Source organism: Oryx dammah, unplaced genomic scaffold (assembly GCF_014754425.2).
Source record: "Oryx dammah isolate SB20612 unplaced genomic scaffold, SCBI_Odam_1.1 HiC_scaffold_12, whole genome shotgun sequence".
In the NCBI taxonomy this organism is placed as follows: Eukaryota; Metazoa; Chordata; class Mammalia; order Artiodactyla; family Bovidae; genus Oryx; species Oryx dammah.
In genome coordinates this window covers 55,497,852-55,518,587 of record NW_024070196.1, presented here as the reverse complement: position 1 = coordinate 55,518,587, position 20,736 = coordinate 55,497,852, and the positions used below count along the sequence as shown (strand labels likewise).

Below are 20,736 nucleotides of genomic sequence, written 5' to 3'. Positions count from 1 at the left end.
ATTGGGCCCATCTTTGCATTTTACCACTCAATGCCAATAACCATTGGTTATTACTTGATTTTCTCATGTGGAATGATATAGCAGAATGCAGAGACATGTTATCTCAGGAACTGGAAGACTGCATCCAATCTAATCAACCCATGGCTTCATGGAGTCCAGCGTCCCTCTACAAACAAGAACTTTCAACAGCAACCAGACTGTTTCTCTGTTGCAACCATATAATCAAAACACATTTATGTAGGTGTTTACCTCAAGACCAGTTCATTCAGAATAAGGGGGCAAGGAATTCAACATGATAGAGTGACATAAAGATAAGAAAAAATCAGGCAAAATGGAAAAAGAAAGAGAGAAATAGAACTAAATCAGGAAGAAGGTTAACTCCCAATGGCAGGTCCTACCTTTCTGTATAGTCAGCCCTCTGTACTTGGGAGTTTCACATCCCTATTTATGAAAGACCAGTGTATTCAATGTACTCTGCCATTTTATAAAAGGTTCTTGAGCATCTACAGATCTTGTTATCTACAGGGGCTCCTGGAACCAGCCCCCACAGGTACTGAGACTATGGAGATGTGCTGCCAATGTGACTCTAAGCTGCCTGGCAGATGAAAACGGGAAATTGTTCCTTTACATTATAAACAAAAAAGATAAAAATTGAACCAGTTGCCTGGAAGAGCACTTATTTCTGATTTTTAAGTATGAAAAATGACTCATCTGGTTCCACAGAAAAAGGACAGTATGTACCACAGTGGATAGAAATGCCTGACATCCTCTCAAAGTGTTCAAAAACATGTTTCATCTTCACACTCTTTACTAACATCTCTCAATAAATGGGGAAAGAGCAAGTTGGAAAAAGCAAATTTTTCGGGGGCCACAGCTGGACACTATTGACCTAGGACCTATTCCTTGTCCACACTCCTTTCCTCACCCTGGACAGTATGTAAGAATAGAGTCCTAGAACGATAGTTATTATGATCGCCTAAGAAAGTAGGAAGGGACTAAGGAACACATAGGTGAGGGCAAGTTAGAGCAAGACTTCTTTTCAAATTGAAAATAGGAAAACTTAGGATAGTGTGCCCCCTACTCATCCCTGTGCCCATGGCAGACACTGCTAATCCATCACAGTGCTCTTTCCCACTGAACACAGACATGGCCACATAATCCCTCCCAACCCTAGCAGGAACAACTAGCAGATCAAGTCATCAATTGTGAAATGAAAATTACTTGAAAGACTGAGGAAGCCGGGTAGATATTTCCAGGAAACTGGTGGAGAAACCAAGGGATTGGTTTCTCTAAAAGTGGGAGGCATTAACAAGAGGGAAGAAGTCTGGAAACAGCATAGAGGCTAGTAATTTGGTTGCACACAGCATCATCCAGCAGAAGTCAGGAGCATCTTGTAGCCAAACAGACAGTGACTAGCTGAGTGACCCTGAACAAATCACATCATCTCTCTCTGCCTCTGTGTCCCCATCTATAGAATGGGATTGATAACAGAGTCTAACCCTAGGAAGTGCTGAGGATTAAATGGGATAATATACACAAAACATTTAGTTCAAAATCCGGCACATAGTAAAATACATAATAATCATATAATAATAAACATTTCCTGTGTGCTGGCTGTACACAAAATGCTAAGTAATTTACCCTAATTTACTCGTTTAATTGACAATTCTAATTGGGTAAGTACTTTTGCCATTTTACAGATCAGAAAAGTGGCCCAGAGAAGTGAAATCACCTACCCAAGGCAACACAGCTACTAAATGGCCAGGATAGGAAGAACTCAATAAAGGGAAGTTGTTGATAATAATTATTATTAACCATCCAAAAGGGAGGGGATTTCATCCTCAGGTAAGGGCTTGGGTTCCTCCGCCTGACCTCCAGAAATAAAAAGGCCCGGTGACCAGCAGAATAAAACGCTAGACAGACAGGGCAAGCCCGGCGGAGCTCAGCAGGCCCCTCAGCGGCTGTCTCCTCTCCTCCAGGTCCTCCTCGCGCTCTCCCAGCTACTCCTCCAAGTCTGGCAAGAGAAGCCCGCCTAGCAGGAGCTCTAGGTCGCGCCGCAGCCCAAGCTACTCCCGCTACAGTCCCAGCAGGTACAGGCCCCGCCCCCAGGCAGACCCCACCCCCCCTCGGGCTAGGCTCCACCTCCAGCCATGCTCCTTTGTTCAGGTCCAGAATCTGCCTGCAATGCAGGAGACCCCGGTTCGATTCTGGGGCCAGGAACATCCGCTGGAGAAGGGATAGGCTACCCACTCCAGTATTCTTGGGCTTCCCTGGTGGCTCAGCTGGTAATGAATCCGCCTGCAGTGCAGGAGACCTGGGTTTGATCCCTGGGTTGGGACGATCCCCTGGAGAAGGGAACGGCTCCCCACTCCAGAATTGTGGCCTGGAGAATTCCATGGACTGTATAGTCCATGGGGTCACAAAGCGTCGGACACGACTGAGCGATTTTCCCTCCCTCCCTCCTCTCCCGCATCGTCTCTCTGGAGCATCTCCCTAGCTCTGTTCAGTTCCTCTCAGGTCAAGCCCCGCCCGCTTATGGATGGGAAGGTGACTCAGCATTCCTAGTGGTTCCCTATGTCCTATCCAAGCGGCGGTGAGGCCCCCAGAACTTCCCTGCATCCTCATGTACTTACCCCAAACCCTCAGCCATACCCCGGAATTCATATCCCCAGCCCTCAGCCTCTTCACACAACTAGTACTACCCCATATGCCTATATCCAGAGCCCCTAATTCTCACTTCTTACTCGGCACGTGGGCCCACCCACCTAACCTTCATATCCTGACCCCTGCAATGCCCACCTTCAAAGGCTGACACCCCTCCCCACGCCCAGCTGCACCCCTCCTCAGTAGCCAGTCATCCACGTAGACTCTCCCATAGCTATGCTATCTTACCTCCGGCCTTCCTGGGGGCCCCGTGCTGACCCTGTCCCCTGCCCCAGCGCGGTAAAGTGGGCAGGAGGGCAAAGTGGGTGCCCTTCTCCCACATGCTCACAGCGAAAAAGCCAGGGCAGCCTCAGCTCCCCAGTAACCACCCCATCACCATACCCCTTCAGGGAGCGGAACCCCAAGTACAGCGAGAAGGATTCGCAGCAACGCGAGCGCGAGCGAGCTCGGCGGAGACGTCGGTCCTACTCGCCCATGCGGAAGCGCCGGAGAGACTCCCCGAGCCACCTGGAGGCGCGAAGGATAACGAGGTGAGGCCAGGAAGCCCGGTACCACCTCCACCTCACTTGGACTCCCTTCCCACCCGCCCACCCGCTGGAGCCTCCTTGGGGCTGCATTTCAGGACTGTAGGAGCTCAGGGACCTCCCCAACCGCTGGAATGAGGTTTCAGTTCAAAGCCTGGGGCGAGTCAGCACCCCACCACCCAGAGGGCTTGCCGGAAGGGGGCGGGCGTGGTGGGCGGGGCTCGAATGAGGTGGCAGACCAAAGGGTGGAGCCGGCCTGAGGAATCGGGTGTGGCCGGAATTTGAGGAAGCTGCGGGGATGCCGCATGCTGGGCTGGGCCGTAGAATGGTCTGGCCTTGCAATGGGAGACACAAGCAAGGAACTGAATGAGGACATTGCATGGGGGTGGAGCCAGGCAGTGGCGACAGACCTCCACCCTTAGCCCCACGCGCCCAGATGCAAAGTTTGAATACAACCGTAGGTTGTATACTCTGAACCAAGCGTAGAGAGGGCGAACAGGATTGTTTAGGTACCAGAAGCGGGGGTGGGGGGGGGGGTGGGGGGTGGGGGGAGTGGGGAGTGGGCTGCGCTAGTGGGTAAGGGGAAGACCAGTATTTTGGAGAGGAATCTTGGCTGTGCCACTTCCTGGGTGAGCTGGGAAAATCTCTTCACCTCCCAGAATCTTTTTTTCACCCATGAACTGCTGGAGGAAATAACTCCTAGAAGTGTCAAAAGGATAAAATGAAAAGAGGCAAAGAGATATGAATGCAATTTACACACTTAAATGCAGAGCACTAGAACCCACTGTGTGCCACTGTGATGGACTGAATGGTCAGACTTGGTAGGTAAAGATTTTTGTAACAGGTAAAGTATTAAATGAGAAAAGCCCTAGAAGAGAATCCTGAAGTCTGAGAGTCTTCAGGCCTTGAAATGGAGAGAATGGCTGAATGCTGCCCTAAAAGTGGCTTTTGAAAATTGGTGGGTCTTCCTCCTGGTCCTCCAAGGGTCAGCTACTCAGTCCAGAGACCCACAAGGAAAGGAGAATCCTGGCTGCCCATGCCTCCTCACTAGAGATGACCTGAAGGAGAAAAAAGAGCTTGTGCCCCAGACAGTAAGGCAAGGTAATGGTTTCATCTTCTCAGATGTCTCACTGAACAGCCTGCCTTGGTCTGGAACATATGGTGGGAGTCCTACACTCACTGCCTTGACTTTCAGAGATATCCTTGGAGTAGACTTGGAGGAAGTCTAAGAAAAAGGGACTGGTGTTTCCAAAGGCTCTCTGGATTCTGTACTCAACCCCAAATAATCCACCTGAGTGAATCCATTCAATGTTTTCCAAGCTTCCATCACCCACCACTTTTGCCTTGTCTGATTAAGTGTGCTGCTTACTTAAATTTCTTTAAATAGGTACGCCTTTTTTTTTTTTTTAGGTCCATCCATTTATTTCAAAACGAAACTTGATACACTACAATAAATAGAAAAATCAACCTCTTTTGCCATAAATAGAAGGTTCTAGTAAAAATAAAAATAGCAAAACAAAACTGTGATTAAAGTTGAGATGTAGATTCTGTGGCCAGCTGGATGCTCTCTCTGAGCCCAAGCCTTGAGATGTTAAAAAAGTGAGATTATCACTTTTCAAAGCATATCAGCACTAGACAGAGACCACCTCCTTGATGTTCTCAGGACTGCAAGAGAAGAGTAACAGGAATTTTTTCCCCCTAAGGAGCTGGGACATGTCTCCTAGGACAATGCCTGTGCTCCCGGGATTGCAGCTGGGAGGAGTCCTGCCCTGACACGTTCCCCCTCTGATTTCTGCAGTGCCCGGAAACGCCCCATCCCGTACTACCGGCCCAGCCCCTCTTCTTCCAGCGGCCTCAGCAGCACCTCCTCCTGGTACAGCAGCAGCAGCAGCAGCCGCTCAGCCAGCCGGGGCTACTCCCGGAGCCGCAGCCGCAGCCGCAGCCGGAGCAGGACCCTCACTAGCAGCAGCTGCAGCTCCCGCAGCCCCAGCGTGGGCTCCCGGAGCCGGAGTCGGAGCCGGAGTGGGAGTCGGAGTGGGAGCTACAGCTCAGCAGACAGCTACTCCAGCACAAGGCGCTAAGCCAGGGCCCTCCCGGGAGCCCACTGCCTGTGGGGCCCCTTCCACTCTGGCAGCCTCCCCCACTCCCCGACCACCCTGCCTTCTCCTTGGTGACAGACAGCACTGAGGGCTCCCAGGCCCTGTCCTTCCTGCTCTCCTGGGGAGGAGGAAAGGAGGGTGTGAGGGCTTCAGTCTCGATGTGCAGCTGCTGGGAGCCTCCACCACACCTGCTGGGGCTCAGCTCAGGCCTGACCATGTGGAGAAGACTACCTTCTTTTGGCACAGAAAAGCCTCAACGGTTTATAAGGAGCAGCGAGTCCATGACTCAGAAGTTTGGGTCTGGCCAGGAAAATGTGGAGAGAGTTCTGCTAACCCACTGCTGCCAGGCTGCATACCGAAGACCAGTGGTATTTATCACATCTGCCCTCATTCTCCTCTCATCCAATCTCGTGGCTACACGTGTATGGACCCCCATGGATCCCATGGGGTGAGGGGTGGATATTAGAAGAGAGCAGGGTGATTCAGGTCCAGGAGAGGGGATCGGGAGTTTTAGCTCCCCACATAGGCCAGAGCAAGTGCTGAAAGGCTATTGGGTCCTAGAAAGGGGGACACGTGACTAGGGGACATGGACATTTCACTTGGTAGTAGGTGTCAGGAGCTAGGAGATGGACTCTCTGTCATGAGTCTAGAAGCAAGAAGGAGGGAGGATAAGCCCACTGCTCCCAGTATCTCCTTGTGGTTGGGAAGAGGGGCCCAGTAGTTCCTAGCCATGGAGAGGCCACCGTGCCATTTACACAAAATGCCTCTTGGTGGCTCACAGGGACCCTGCGACCTCTGAGAAAGGACACAATGGACAGTCAGGACAGCTGGGTCTGCAACCCCACTTCCCAAGTTTGCCTCGGCCCCAGTAGCTGGCAACAGCTTAATTCCACGGGACCATCTGCTGAACATTCCCCAGTGCCGTGGCCAGCTGCCAGTCCCCAGCGCCAGCCAGTCTGGCCTTACCCTCTGGTTGGCGCCTGCCTGCCCCCTCCCCACTGCCCAGAAAGGGCACCCTGGATCCTACCCAGTGCAGCCAAGCACCTTCTCACCCACCTACCACCCTCAGCCTAAGGCACCCATTTTGCCCCTCGGGAATTTTGCCAGGATGGGGCACAGCAGCCCAGGTTTGGGGGAAAGATCCAAATCCAGAGAGTCTGGGGGAAAGGAGGTTAGATGCTCCGAAGCTCCTGCTGGTTTCCAGAGCTCTTACCAGCTTGGGAGAAGCCCACCCTCGTTTCTGCCCTCACCCCACTTCCCCTCAACCCCCGCCCAGGGCTGGGCAGTGAAGGTAAGCTGATCTGCAGCACACAAACACCACCAGCTGCTTCACCCACGGAGGGCACTAAGAACAGGGGCATGAGGGAGAAGGTCCTTAAAATAAACTCTGGGCATCCCCCTCACCAGCTGACTGGCTTTCCGGAGCCTTGCGGTGAGGTTCCAGTTTGTGGTGGCAACAGGGCAGAGCGTGCAGGGAGAGGGTGAGAGGGACAGCGCCCAGCTTTGGAACCTGGGGCTCTGGGAAGCAGAGAACCAAATATTCTTTATCTCTTGTGCCCTGAGGAGGGGAATCATTTGGGGGGAAAAATCCTGTTTCTTAGAAGCAGTGACGTCCTCCCTCTAGCAGGAGAGGGGAACCGGGCCCCGGGGCAGCAGCGGGGGACCCAGCCTCTCCATGGCACCCACTGGCCCAGAATTGGGCCCCACCCGCCAGGACCAACGGATGCCAGCGCGGTCACTGCAGAAGGCCTGATGGCAGGTGCCTGGGGCAGGGGCAGGTGCCCTGGGAGGGCCTGTACAGCAACTGTAAATAACCCTCTTCCCCGCCCAGGAGCCCGAACTAGACTCCAGTCTCCCTTCATGGAAACAAAGGCTTTCTGGAGTCACGGAACCTCCTTAGCAGGACAGCAGTGAAAGACTCAAGAGCCCCCGTCCAGACTGCCTTCATCCACGCAATTCTGGGGGACCATTTTTGCCTGGGACTCCTAGCTAACCTCTTATTTATTTATTTATGTTTATTTATTTATTTATGGGATTCCCTCTGCCTCACTCTCTTTTTCTCTCAGTTGCCATTAGCAGTATTCAAGTATTTATTTATTTATATGGAGAGGGTGTGTATATCTCTGTGTGTGTTGTGTGTGTGTTTGGGGAGGAGGGGAAACTTTGGAAGTATTTTTGTGCATCTCTTTCTTTTTTTCCCTTCGTGTCTCTATGGATGGGATTTGAAAGGCTGGATGTGGGTAGGGATGTTTGCCTTTTCCCTGAAGGGGAGACTTAGAGCTCTAAGCTTGGAACACACTGGAGGTAGCACAGAAGCACTTCAGGCTAAAGATTCATGACTACGCCCAAGTTGGTTGAAGTTCAGGCCTGCACCCCAGTCCCCTGCCTACCAGTTACCTAACTGAGGTACCAGAAAGATGAAAATGATCAAGAAGCTTATGAGCTAAGGTGCTGACCTGACGCTGTAGAGTCACAGCTGACATGGGGGTTAGAGTCTAAAGTTAGCACATAAGGCAAAAGCTTCAGAGTCTAAATCATCTGTGAAAGACCTTTAGTGAGGCACCCAGTGTGAGACATACGTGCACCTCTGAGTCTCACCCTTATTCCAGGGAATATATTAGTGGGTGAGGTCATTTGCTCTTCTGAGCCTAAGCTAAGTGTTTTTATAGAAGTTACACATGCTTCTGAACACCCCCTTAGCTAATTTCTCCCCATCCCCTGTTAGTGCAGGGTTGCCCTAGTGGCAAGGTATCAGCCATCCTGAGAGAGAGAGACAAACCCAAAGCAAAAGCCTTTTTCCGTGACCTCAGGAGAGAGCATACTACTATTTCTGAAGTTGGAAAACAAACAAAATGAAAGGAGCAGCCAGAGGTTCCCCCCCGCCCCCAACCCCCTTGAGAAGGCCATTTCAAAACCTGTCTTGGGAACCAGGATCCAGAGGTCTTGACCAGCCCTGGCTCTCTCACCCACTAGCAGCTGAGTAGAGAGGGTGCCCGCCCTTTCCAAAGTCACTCTTCACTGCCTTGGCATGGCCAGCTCGCCTGGTCCGGCTTTGGGTTTGGTGAGACTTTTTCAACATCCCTGATTGTTTTCCCTGGCAATGTGACTTTACTCTGTTCTAACCCAAGCAAAGGAGTACCCCTAGCCTGGGAAAGCTTGCAAGAACTTAAATGCCTCCTGGGAGAAAATCTGCCCTTCCCTGTCACTTGATGTGTTTCTCAAATTTCCTTTACATTTCCTTTTCTTTCCATCCAAAAATAAAACTCTTATTGGGGCACTGGTAAGCCTTATTTAACCAGCACCCCCACCCCTGGCACTGCTGTCTCTCTGCATCCTTCACCCTCAGTACACTTCTGCTTCCAGGGGATGATACAGACGGCCTGCTGCTCATGGTGAGGACTTATTTTACAAAGTAGCATGGGAAATGGGAGGGAGAGGTGGCTTGAGGTCAAACAACATGCGGCCCTTTGACCCTCCTGCTCTGGATAGTCCCTGAATGTGTGGAGGCAAATTGCTTCTTTTCTCTGGGCCAAAGTTTCCACCTTTGAGAAGTGGAGGAGTTTTTGAGATACAACCCAGAACATTGACCTGAGGCCTGGGCAATTCTTCAAAGACCTAATGAGTTCACTGAGACTTAGAGAAAAAAGGAAAATATCCTCATTTTTAGGAGGTTCTCAATCATGAGAATAAAGCCTAAAAGCAATGTGTGAACTCCCATTAGTGGATTCAGAAAAGTGAATTCAAATCCCCCACCCAAGAACATTCTAGTTGATCCAGGTTGGACTGCATTCCTGTCTCCATCTGTTCCCTTCTTTGAAGGAAAGTCAGTCTTTCAGAAGCAAAACACAGAAGTTACAATGTTTGAAAGACAGGAGGCTCTCAGTCTCAGAGAGCCCCTATCACTTTATTTACCAAGACCCATCTTCCTTTCCAAAAGGCTTTGCTTGAAGAGGTGAATATTTGGGGTGCTCCCAAAGGTTCGAAAGTCCATTTTTTTTTCTTCTCAAGTCTCATTTTTATCTTTTCTTTTGCTGTATTCCTTTTCACAAATATTCAAAATAGCCTCACGTGCTTTACTTTCTTTTCCAGCTGAATAGAAAATTGTGTCTGATTTAAAAAAACAAAAAAACAGAATCCTCAAACTACATCCCTTCCATTGGCCAACGGTGTCCAGCTGAGGACCTTAGGGTAGATACAGCATCAATCGAGCAATCCTTTGTTGCATCCCCTTCCTTCTCTGCACCCATGGGCCAGTGATACCGATGGGGTTGCCATCTCCCCTCTGTCTGTGGCTATTGTTTTGCATTATTCTCGGTTTTCTGAGGGTTTTTTGGTTTTGTTTTTTGTTGGTAGTTGTTTTGCATTGTAAATACCATGATGGGGGCCCCTCATCAGAACGTGGCTTAATGAATAATTTATTTCCTATTTATTGAGTGGTATTGGGGGAGGTGAGAGACCACCTCTTCTCCGGAAATGTTATTGGAAATCAGTCTGTCTCTCAGCTCCACTGTCTATGGTGGGGACGTTCTCGCCCAGGTAATGAGTGCTAGAATCACCCGGCAAATTGGAATTGGCAGAAACGGAGGCTTCAGTCATACAAATTAAGCTCAAATGGAACTAAAACACTGGTTATCTCCGGGAAAACCTCATTTAGATGGAAATTAATTGAAGAATGAAATGCCTGTGCACAAACCAACTTCTATTAAAAAGTCACAACTCCTTGAAAAAGAGAGAGGGAGCGAAAAAAAGAGAATGAAAATTGTAATTCCTTTTCTCCGGCCAAGAATAGCTATGCTTCATCTTCTAACGAGCTGAGCCAAAGAGACTGGAACAGCATTCTTGTGTGGTTCTCTTGCCTATATGTGTCTGTCTGGGTGAAATGGAGTGGTTCTCGGGTCTCAGTCTTATCATCTGTAACATGGATCTTGGCCTAAGTGTTCTTGGTAGGGTGGAGGAAGGTGTTCTTAGTAGGGTGGAGCTCTGAGGCGGTGAGTTCCAGACTGTCAGATGTAAAATCCCTCGTGTCTTCTGCTGACTATAGGTTGAAGGGTCAGAAGAAAATGAAGAAGCAGGGTGTGGACTTAATTTGCAGAGTGAGTCGGGAGCAGCTGAGTCCTGGCAGGAACAGGAGGCCTCCAGGCTCTGGCACCTGGGAACTTCTGTGACCTGGTGAAAGCCCTCTGTGTGAGCCTGAACGTTGCTCCAAGCCCAGCCATCTAGCATACTCAAAGCACAGGCCCGGATGACTGCCGTGCTCTGGATTTCAGACCCCGAGTGTTGTGTCAGGCCACGTTTAGCGCAGCTGCTCACACCAGCCAGCGAGACTAGTCATGTTGCCGTGACCCATTTTTCAGATGAGAAGACTGAGGCCCAGGAAGGGGGCACTTGACATGCCCAGGCTCCCTTGAGCTCTGATCTGCCTGACCCCGTGCCCTACCCATGCTCTTCCTGGTAGCTCTTTCTTGCCAGGTGTAGGCTGTGAGGACTTCTCTTTGTGCTATACCTTTTCTCTCCTGATCCCCAGCTGTCTCCTTCAGCAGTCATTGGCCAAGGACCCAGTAGAATCTACCACAGCAGCCCTGGGAGGGGGCTTGATCCACCCCAGGGCCATTTCTCCACATCGGGGGCTGGAACTCACATCTGGAAAACCCCAACCTGGGAGACCCACCAGCAGCCCAGCTCAGCCCGAGCACCCGGCCTCTGCCTGCCCGCCCACATCAGAGGGGGAGAAGCCACTGTGTCCGCCGGCATCTTGGGACCCTGTCCTCCACCCAGTGACACAGCGGCCATGGTTTGTTTGATATCTGGTGTCCACAGCTAAGCATAACCTTCCCGGGGTTTCTGGCTTTTTTTTCAGCCTGTACAAAACATGTCTCTGTTCTAATAAAAGGGTCCATGGTATGGTGTTCTCATCCTTGGCCCAGCGTCCTCTGTCTACATATGGTGCCCAAAATCAGAGGTAGGGGGACAGGGAGAGGGGGGACAGAAACCAGCCAAGCAGCACCTGCTGTGTGCTACACATCGCCCCAGTGTTCATCTTGCTCCTTTCTTCAAAGCAAGCCTGTAAGTATTTTGGGTTCACGTGTACATTCATAGCAGCCACCTTTCCCTAAGCCTTTTTAATCTTCGTCTTTGGCACCACCTATCTTAGGTATAGGTGTTAAGATCTCTTTTCTACTAAGAGGAAAATGGAGGCCCAGGAAAGCAAAGTCACCAGCCCAAGACCACAGAGTCCATGATAGGCTGCAAGTGGACTGACTCCGGACACATCTGTTCTCTGCTCTGCCCCACAGCACATCTGTTCATGCAGTATGTGGCCAGTTTTCTTCGGTAAAATTTTTTCTCTGAGGTCTTCGTGGTCAGGAGGAAGCTCAGTCCGGGGCACAGATATGGGAGTCCAAAGACCTGGATTCTAATCTGGACCCTAGTGGTATGCCAGGGAGCAAGGACCACACCCCACTGGGCCTTGGGTTATTCATCTGTGAAACAGGGACAGCAACAGCGACCTCCCTGGGCTGCTCTGGGAACCAAATGGAACAGTGGTGCTAAGAAAACAGAATAACAGACTGAGTGCACGGAAAGCACAATGCTGGTAAGCGTCATGACTTCTAAATTGAGCCTGAGCTACGGGAGGGGCGCAGAAAGACAGCCTAAAGCAGCCTGCTCAGAACAGTGGGCCCCCAGGACCCAGTGCAGGCCTCCACAAATGTTCTCGCTGTCCCATGGGAAAGTTTCTTGCCGTAGAAAACAGAGGTTGAAAACACTCACAGGGCAGCCCGGTGAGGAAGTGGACAGAGCTGGGACTCTGGAGAGCCAGGGAGCCCGGTGCACGGTTGCCATGGAGAAATCTCAACTCAGGGCTGCCGTGTCTCTCAATATATCCAGAGAATCTGAATTTTTAGATTGAATTTCTTGATTTTTAAAATGTTCAAAACTCATTCTTTTTTCAAATACTATGTGGGCCCAAAAAAATTGTGCACATGAGTGCACACAAACACACACACACATAATACATATCATCCCAGGATAACATCCCAGGGGCCAGAGAGGAGGCTGTGACTCAGCCCCACCTTCACCCCTACCCCCAGCGCTATTGGGAGGTTGTTTCAGTCCCTTGTTTACACATGAGTGGGTTATTAATTAGCTTAGGAGGAAAGATCAAACAAAACAGACTACCACCACCCCTCCAGAAATCTCCCTTGGGAATCTTAGATGGGACTACCTCCCTGGGGAAGGTTCAAAACTATCACATCACATCACCACTCCCTGCCCCGCCACCTCCTATCCCCACCACCCACACGGATTTCCTTCTTCCCAAATTGGCTTGGTTAAGGCAACCACCAGTGTCCTCTTTTGAGACTTGATCAATAAATAATGATAATAATAATTATTAATACTTTTTATGGATCAATTATCGTGTGCCAAGCCCTTGGCATACCTTTACCTGTTTTTTGCTAATAACCCCATTTAGCCTCATTTGACAGAGCAGAAAATTGAGGCTCAGAGAGAGAAGTTCATGTAGCTAGTGTATGTTTGAACTGAGGTCTGTGGGCTCCGGGGCCATTTCTGCTGCACGTCTCTGCCTAAGAAGGTATGAACCCCATCAACTTGGAGCTAGCCCTCTCTACAGGCCCCTGAAAACTTTTTCCAGAAAATGTGCCAGGAGGTGGCCAGCCGTGGAGGTCTTTACCCTTCTGTTTGTGTTCTGACTCCCAGTTTTGGGTTACGGGAACACTTGGGTTTGTTCTTCCTAAAATTGGTCTGAACAGGCACCCCACTCCATCCTAGTCTCCAGCGGGGACAGCCCTGCTTCCACAAGTGCCTCTCCTTCAGGCCAGGTTGGCGACTGCCCAGGGATGGAGCAGAGGCAGCGGCCACCCTAACCTTCTGCAGCCCGAGGGGCACACATAGCCCTTCCACTGGGTGAAGGCACTCACACAAGCAGGGGTGGGGGCAATATCAGAAAATAAAACTTCCCGAGAGGCAGGGGCCCCTAGCTTGCCTCATGACTTTAGCAACTCAAGCCCTTTCTGGGCCCTAGTTACCCCACCTGATTTGGCTTAGACCAGCGGTTCTCAGTCCTGCCTCCACACCTGTGACCTTTATCAAACTACTCATACTCGAGTCCCACTCTCACCCCAAATAAGAATTCCTGAAAGTGGTTGCCCATTAGCAGTCTTTTTTAAGGTTTCCCAGGTCATTCTACTATGAAGCCAGGGTTGAGAACCTCCGAGTCAGATGGCACCTAAAATGTCACCTGCCAACCAGATCTGACATCCTGAGTGTGGTGCGAGTCGTCATCACAGGAATGGAGAACACAGCCCAAAAACGCTCACTCTTGTAGAGGACCTGCTCTGTGCCAGGCATGATGCCAAGCACTTCACAGGCATCGACACAAATGACTTATGTGATTTCATCTTCACATCCTTATGAGGTGTGTACTATTTTAGGCTGATTTTACAGATGCAGAAACTGAGGCACAGTCAGGCGACCTCGGGTCACATGGCTAGTAAGTGGCACACGCTGGATGCTAGAATGAGGGTGAGTTCAAAGGGACACCTAAACCAGCCTTGGAGAGTCAAGGAAGGCATCCCAGAGAAACTGACATCAGGGCTAAAGCCTGGGAAGTGAGTGGAGTTGACCAGGCCAGAAAAGGGGCCCAAGAGAGAGGAGGGAGGGGCTGGGATGGCAGGCAGGAGCAAGTGCCTGGGTGCGGGAGCGGGCGGAGTGACCTCACCTGCCTAAAGTCTGGCTCTGTGCCCGCCTACCCTTGCATTCCCTCCATAGCACGAGTTACTATCTGTAACTAGTGTGTTTACTTGTTTACATGATTGCCGTCCATCTCCAAGAGGTCAGAAGCCTTGTCTACCTCATTCATCCCCCTCTCCTGTATGCCCCGCAGGGAGTGCCAGGCCGGCTCCTGGCTGGCTGCCGTATAGTTGAATCTGCTTGGGGTTGCCAGCTCTGCTCCTTACCCTTCCAATTCCCATGCATTTTTAAGCTGGTTAATTTTTACTTCGTGTTGGGGGAGGGGTGGATGGGGAGTGTGGCTAGGTGGACAAAAGCAGCGACATGTCCCACACAGGGATCTCTTGTGCACACGCTGTCCCCACCAGGGGCTGTTTCCCTCCCTGGGAGCGAGGGGAGGCAGCATGGGGTGTGAGGCGGACAGATGTGGGCACCTACTATTCACCCAGCACCGTGTGAGCCTCTGGCGTATAAGTCCTGGGATGGAATAAATGGTATATTTTTAAAAGGCAGTGGTTGAGAGTGAGGACTTGGGAGTCAGAAAGACCCAGATTTGAGCTTGACTCCGCTACTTCCTAGCTGTGTGTTTCTGTGGAAGTGACTTAACCTGAGTGTCAGGCTCATCACGCTTCCAGTGGGGACAATGAAAGTGTCAGGATCATAAAGGTGCCACGGAGATGCATAGAGGTGGTGCGTGGAAGCCCTTAGCCCAGGGCTTGATTCAGTCCGTGTCAGTGTTACTGATCCGAAAAATGTTGGGGGTTGGGGGCAGGCTGGCTGAGTTGCCTAGATACCCTCACAATAAGTTTCCAGGAGGGTTCTGGGTCACCTTGGCAAAAGTTCAAACAGCCTCTCTTCTCACCTTTCATCAACTCTAACACCAAATTCTCAAGAGAGGCGCTCCCAGCTGCTGCCCTCCATAAATATCTCCTCCACCTAGAAGAATGCAGAGTCTCCTAAGAACTTGGCGGTCTCCCCACATGTATCCCTACCCTGACATTTTGTCAACATTGTATCCCAGAGTAGTTCTCACATCCATCCACTAGTAGAAAGATATGGGGCACCGTTCAAGCATCTGTACCCAGAGCAACAGAAGTTTCCACTCCTCTGAATCCTGCCTCTAAACCTCCTATAATTATACCAACTTGTGGCCAGGTGACGTAAGGCAGTTTTTATCTTTTTTCCTCTTGCCAATAAAACTTGTCCAATGGTTTCTCAAGGTGGAACACTGGGTCCTTTTAACAATCTACTCTGGAATCTAAAACCAAAATAAACAATAGCAACCACATTAAATACATTCACATTGCCAAATGGAATGGGGTTGGAATGAGTGTACATACATACACACACACACACACAGAGGATGTTTTCTCCTTGGAGTCTCTCTCACCTCAGATCATATCTCTGGATTAATTAATCTTAACCTGAGGGAATCCATGACCTCCTGGGCTTGGCTTCAGAGAGTCTGAATCATTTGACATCCCATGCAAAGTTTTTATGTATGAAAATATCAGCATTTTGGTGCAGAGAATGACGTATTTACCACAAGTTTTCAAAAGGAATCCAACTTTAAATCTTTAGAAATCTTCTGCAAAATCTATCTTTACTCTCTCAAGATGTGGCAGAGTTTCTAGGTGTCCCCTATAGCCCTTTCATCTTCAGTAATAACCCCCCACCCCAATTTTTAACTGGGTTCATGGCTACCCAGAATAAAGACTGCATTTCCCATCCTCCCTTGCAATTAGGGTGGCCATGTGGCTAATTTGGCCAATGAGAAAAGGCAGAATTTTTGTATGGTAGCCTCCAGAAATTTCTATAGAAGAGATTTTTCTTGTGTGCTTTTTCCTTCTTTCTCATCCCTTCCTCTTGCTGCTGGAATGTGGACGTGAGGGCTGGAACTCAGGTGGCTCCCTGGCCCATGAGATGGCTTTGGAAATGGAGCCCATAGAGAAGGGCCAGCAAGACGGAAAGGTGTCAGTAGCGAGATGGAAAGGTGGTGTCAGGCTCTAAGGACTTTGTGGAGCAGCAACATTAAGGCAGCTCAGATAGAGCATCTCTGGAATTTAATATTAGGAAGAACTAAACCTCTCTGTTCTTTCAGCCACGGTTGTTTTGACTCTCTTGTCCTCAGCTATAGTTCACTGTAACTCATGCTGCTGCTGCTGCTGCTGCTAAGTCACTTCAGTCGTGTCCGACTCTTCATGACCCCATGGACTGCAGCCTACCAGGCTCCTGCGTCCAAGGGATTTTCCAGGCAAGAGTACTGGAGTGGGTTGCCATTGCCTTCTCCCATTGTAACTCATATTCAAGCTGAAACTAAGCCAGTCCTGAGAAGGAGGTATCTTGTTTATATATCTCCTTGGCCACCTCTGTACATCCTCCCCAGTGACTCCAATCTTTCTCCCCCTCGCAGCCCAAACCATGAGAACCCTCTTGGGCTGAGTCCTAAGAGCTGTCATTCCCAGACCTAAAAAAAAACTGTTTCCAAAGCAGCTGCCTGGTGTCATGGTCCCCAACTAGTCAAACCAGCTCTTGCTCTCACCTCAGAGATACATGGGGAAAGGCCCTCAAGATTATAGACTCTCCAGTTCTCCCCCCAAAATTTCAGAGTGACCCTCTGCTAAACGTTTCATAACGGCACGCGGCACAAATGTCCCAAACCAGGAGGAATAGATAGCACTTTCCCAGCCAGGTCTCTCCATAGAGGAGATAGAATGACTTACCCTCAGACTGACACTAGCACCAAGAAAGTTCTTTTGAAGCAATACTAAGAACCACAAAAGGATAGAATTTAGAAGACTACTCATCAGAATAGACCAGGATGCCAGGACTGGTAAAGGTCAATCTTCATCTCAATCCCAAAGAAGGGCAGTGCTCAAGAATGTTCAAACTATCAGACAGTTGCGCTCATTTCCCATGCTAGTATGGTTATGCTCAAAATCCTTCACGCTAGGCTCCAACAATATTTGAATCAAGAAATTTCAGATGTACAAGCTGGGTTTAGAAAAGAGGAACCAGTGATCAAATCGCCAACGTTCGTTGCATCATAGAGAAAGCAAGGGAATTCCAGAAAAACATTGCTTCTGCTTCATTGACTACATGAAAGCTTTTGACTGTGTGAATCACAACAGACTATGAAAAATTCTTAAAGAGATGGGAATACCAGACCATCTTACCTGTCTCCTGAGAAACCTTTATGTGGGTCAAGAAGTGATAGTTAGAATCTTACACAGAACAACTGACTGGTTCCAAATTGGGAAAGGAGTACCACAAGGCTGTATACTGTCACCCTGTTTATTTAACTTCTATGCAGAGGACATCATGCGAAATGCCAGACTGGATAAGTCACCAGCTGTAATCAAGATTGCCAGGAGAAGTATCAACAGTCTCAGATATGCAGATGATACCACTCTAATGGCAGAAAGCTAAGAGGAACTAAAGAGCCTCTTGATGAGGGTGAAAGAGGAGATTTAAAAAGCTAGCTTAAAACTAAACATGAAAAAAAGTAATGTCACAGCGTCCAGTCCCATCACTTCATGGAAAATAGAAGTGGGAAAAGTGGAAGCAGGGACAGGTTTTCTCTTCTCCAGCTCCAAAATCACTGGATGCTGGTGACAATTGCTTCTTGGAAGAAAAGCTATGACAAACCTAGACAGTGTATTAAAAAGCAAAGCTGTCACTTTGCCGACAAAGGTCTGTATAATAAAAGCTGTGATTTTTACAGTAGTCATATGTACAGCTGTGAGAGTTGGACCATAAAGAAGGCTGAGCACTGAAGAATTGATTCTTTTGAATTGTGGTACTGGAGAAGACTCTTGAGAATCCCTTGGACCGAAAGGAGATCAAGCAAGTCAGTCCTAAGGGAAATCAGCCCTGAATATTCACTGGGAGGACTGATGCTGAAGATGAAGCAATAGTGAGGGACAGGCAGGCTTGGTGTGCTGCGTCTGTGGGCTCTCAAAGAGTCAGACACGACTTAGCGACTGAACAATAACAGCAATGCAGTGCTAACGAAGAAACCCCCAATTCCACAGTCTTACAGAACAAAGCTTTATTTCTCATCAAGCAGGGAGATGCCCCTCACTGATGAGTTGGTGACCATAGTGCTAAGGAAGGAGGAATCACCTGTAGGTCCTGCCTTCATGAAGCCAAGATCTCCCTGGGGTAAATTAAAGTAAATGCTTTGATGCTTTGAACTGGAATTGATAGACATCACTTCTGCTCACAACTCATTGACCACACGGGCTAGGCTAGTCACATGGGCAACCACAGTGGTGTTCTTGCTACCTACCAAGTGCCTGGAATTTTATTGAATCCCAACGATGTGCCAAGTTCTGTTTCATGTGCCAAGGACAGAGCCCTAAACGACAAAAGTCCCCACACTCAGCCCTCGTGAAGTTTTCGTTCTAACAGAAGAGGCAGATAAAAAATCATAATAATAGAGTGGTGAGATGTCACTGTCAGTTAGTAGCCAGGGCTATGAAGAAAAAGAAACCAGCTGATGTGAGAGAACATGATAGGAGAAGGTTTATTTGAGTGAGTGACATTTAAGTAGAGACACCAATTAAGTGAGAAACCAGAAGTGCGGAGATCTGGGGAGAAGTGTCATAGGCGGTGGGAAGGTCCTTGGATGGAAATACATATGACTCTTTTGTCCCAAGGGCAGAAAGAAAGCCACTGGGACTTCAGCTCAGAGGTGAATGGGAGCAGGAAATCAGATCAGAAACATATCCAACAGCCTTTACTTCCTCCGTAAAATTTTTCAGCATCTAAAATTGTTTAAACTGTTGTTTGATTATGTGCTTGTTGATAGATGTGAGAGCAGAGACTTCTGCCTTATTCATTGCTTTCTCTGCACCCCCAGGCTAGTGCTGTGTGCATAAGAACTTAATAAATAGAGTGAATGAATCAATGAGTAAATGAACGAACTGAGTCTCTTCACTCCCCTCATCTGCTCATCCTCACATGTCATTGGATGACGCCACCATCCACCCAGTTGCCCAGATAGAAAAATTGGTCAATGCAGTTGATGCAACCCTCTCCTCCCTTCCCATCCAATCACGTGCTCAAGATGCTTCTCTGTACTCTATTAAGGGTTGTGTTCACCTTTGCCTCTCCTCAGCTGCAGCAATTTTCTTTGCTGGCCTCCCTGGAGTCTTGCCCCACACTATACTCTCTATAAGCAGCTGCTGACTTTTCTAGAACTCACATCTCATCACATCACCTTCCCTCTCCAAACAGGTCAGTGGATCTTCAAAGTACTCAGGGGACTTCTCTGGTAGTGCAGTGGTTAAGATTCAAAGCTTCCACTTCAGGGGGCACAGTTCAGTCCCTGGTTGGGAAACGAAGATCCCACGTGACTTTAGGTGCAGCCCAAAACAAAATTTAAAAAACAAAGTGCTCAGGACAAAGTCTAACTCCTTGGTGGGGTCGACAAGGCCCTACATCGTCTGGCCGACACCCACCTCCCCAACCATGTCCCCTCATAATCTGTGCAAACAATAACCCTGTGATATAGGTAATATTATCATCCCTGTTTTACAGCTGGCAAGACAGAGGTTCAGAGAGGCTAAGACACTTGCCCGGAGCAGCACAGCTAACAGGACTCAAATCAGGGTCTGATGTATACCAAGATGTCTTATCCCAGGCAGCCTCCAGGCTCCCAAATATCAGTGTGTTCTGGTGTCATTCTACTGAGAAGGTCTGGAAGGACTGTCAGAAAGTTCTAGAGAGGAAGGCCCAGTGAGGAGAAGGTGGAGGGAGGGGTAGGCCATGACCTGCAGGTCAGCTGTGGTCTCTTGGATCTGGCTGGGTTTGGAGAGCTGGTGCTCTGGCTGGGCACACAGTGGGTGCCAGGTGGCCCAGCTCACTGGGCAGTTGAAGGTACAGGCTTAGAAACCAATCAGCACAGATCTGACTCTATGCCTTAGACGTTTTAACATAAAACAGAGTTAACAATATCCTAGGCTTAACGATATCCTGCCTTCTAGGGTTGTTATGAGAATGAAAAGAGAGAAGATACACCAGGCATTTAGCAAAGCTTGGCACTTAACATGTCTTGAATAATGGTGGGATCATTACTGTTTTGTTATTCTGATTGTTGTTATTCACAGAATGATGAAGTGATTAGGAGCACAGGATCTGGAGCCAACCTGCCTGGATTTTGAATATCAGCTCTGCCACGGAGTAGCTCTGTGACCTTGAAGGGTTATTTAACCTCTCTGTGCCCCATCTGTAGTATCATCTGAGAATGGAGATAATGACACTAACTTTGGAGCAATTTGGCTGAGGATTAAACAGGTCGATACAAAAAGCACAACTAGTACAAAATGTTACATTTTGCTATTTACAGTGTTATTAGGATTATTATAATTACCTTTAGAGGTGGTTAGAGGAAGTAGTATGGAAAGAATTTTGGAGTCTATGGTAGGAGGAAGCTAGAGCTTAATAAAGAAGCATTACCTACATGGGAGGAGAGCATGGGCTGGTTTAGGGAGGGACCATGTGGGTTGTTTTTTATTTATTAATCATGGGTTTGTGTGGGCAGAAGAAAGAGCACTGATCTTGAATTTCAGACACATCTGGGTTCAGAACCCAGAGGCTGGTGGCCTCGGACTAGTCACATCATGCCTTAAGCCTCAGTTTCCTCATCTGTAAAATGAGGGTGATGACAGTGCAAACCTCGAGGTGGGAGGGCTGTT

The 20,736-nt window shown here is 49.0% G+C and overlaps 1 protein-coding gene across 1 annotated transcript in view; it reads left to right on the top strand.

The window, feature by feature from the left end:
* Positions 1-7,327, top strand: part of SRRM4 (serine/arginine repetitive matrix 4) — a 170,232-nt gene extending 162,905 nt beyond the window's left edge. Inside the window, exons 11-13 of the mRNA XM_040250796.1 lie at positions 1,980-2,090; positions 3,054-3,194; positions 4,987-7,327. Of these exons, the coding sequence (XP_040106730.1) occupies positions 1,980-2,090; positions 3,054-3,194; positions 4,987-5,269 (535 nt within the window). The 3' untranslated portion in view covers positions 5,270-7,327. The remainder of the gene's footprint in view (positions 1-1,979; positions 2,091-3,053; positions 3,195-4,986) is intronic.
* The last annotated feature ends 13,409 nt before the right edge of the window (positions 7,328-20,736 follow it).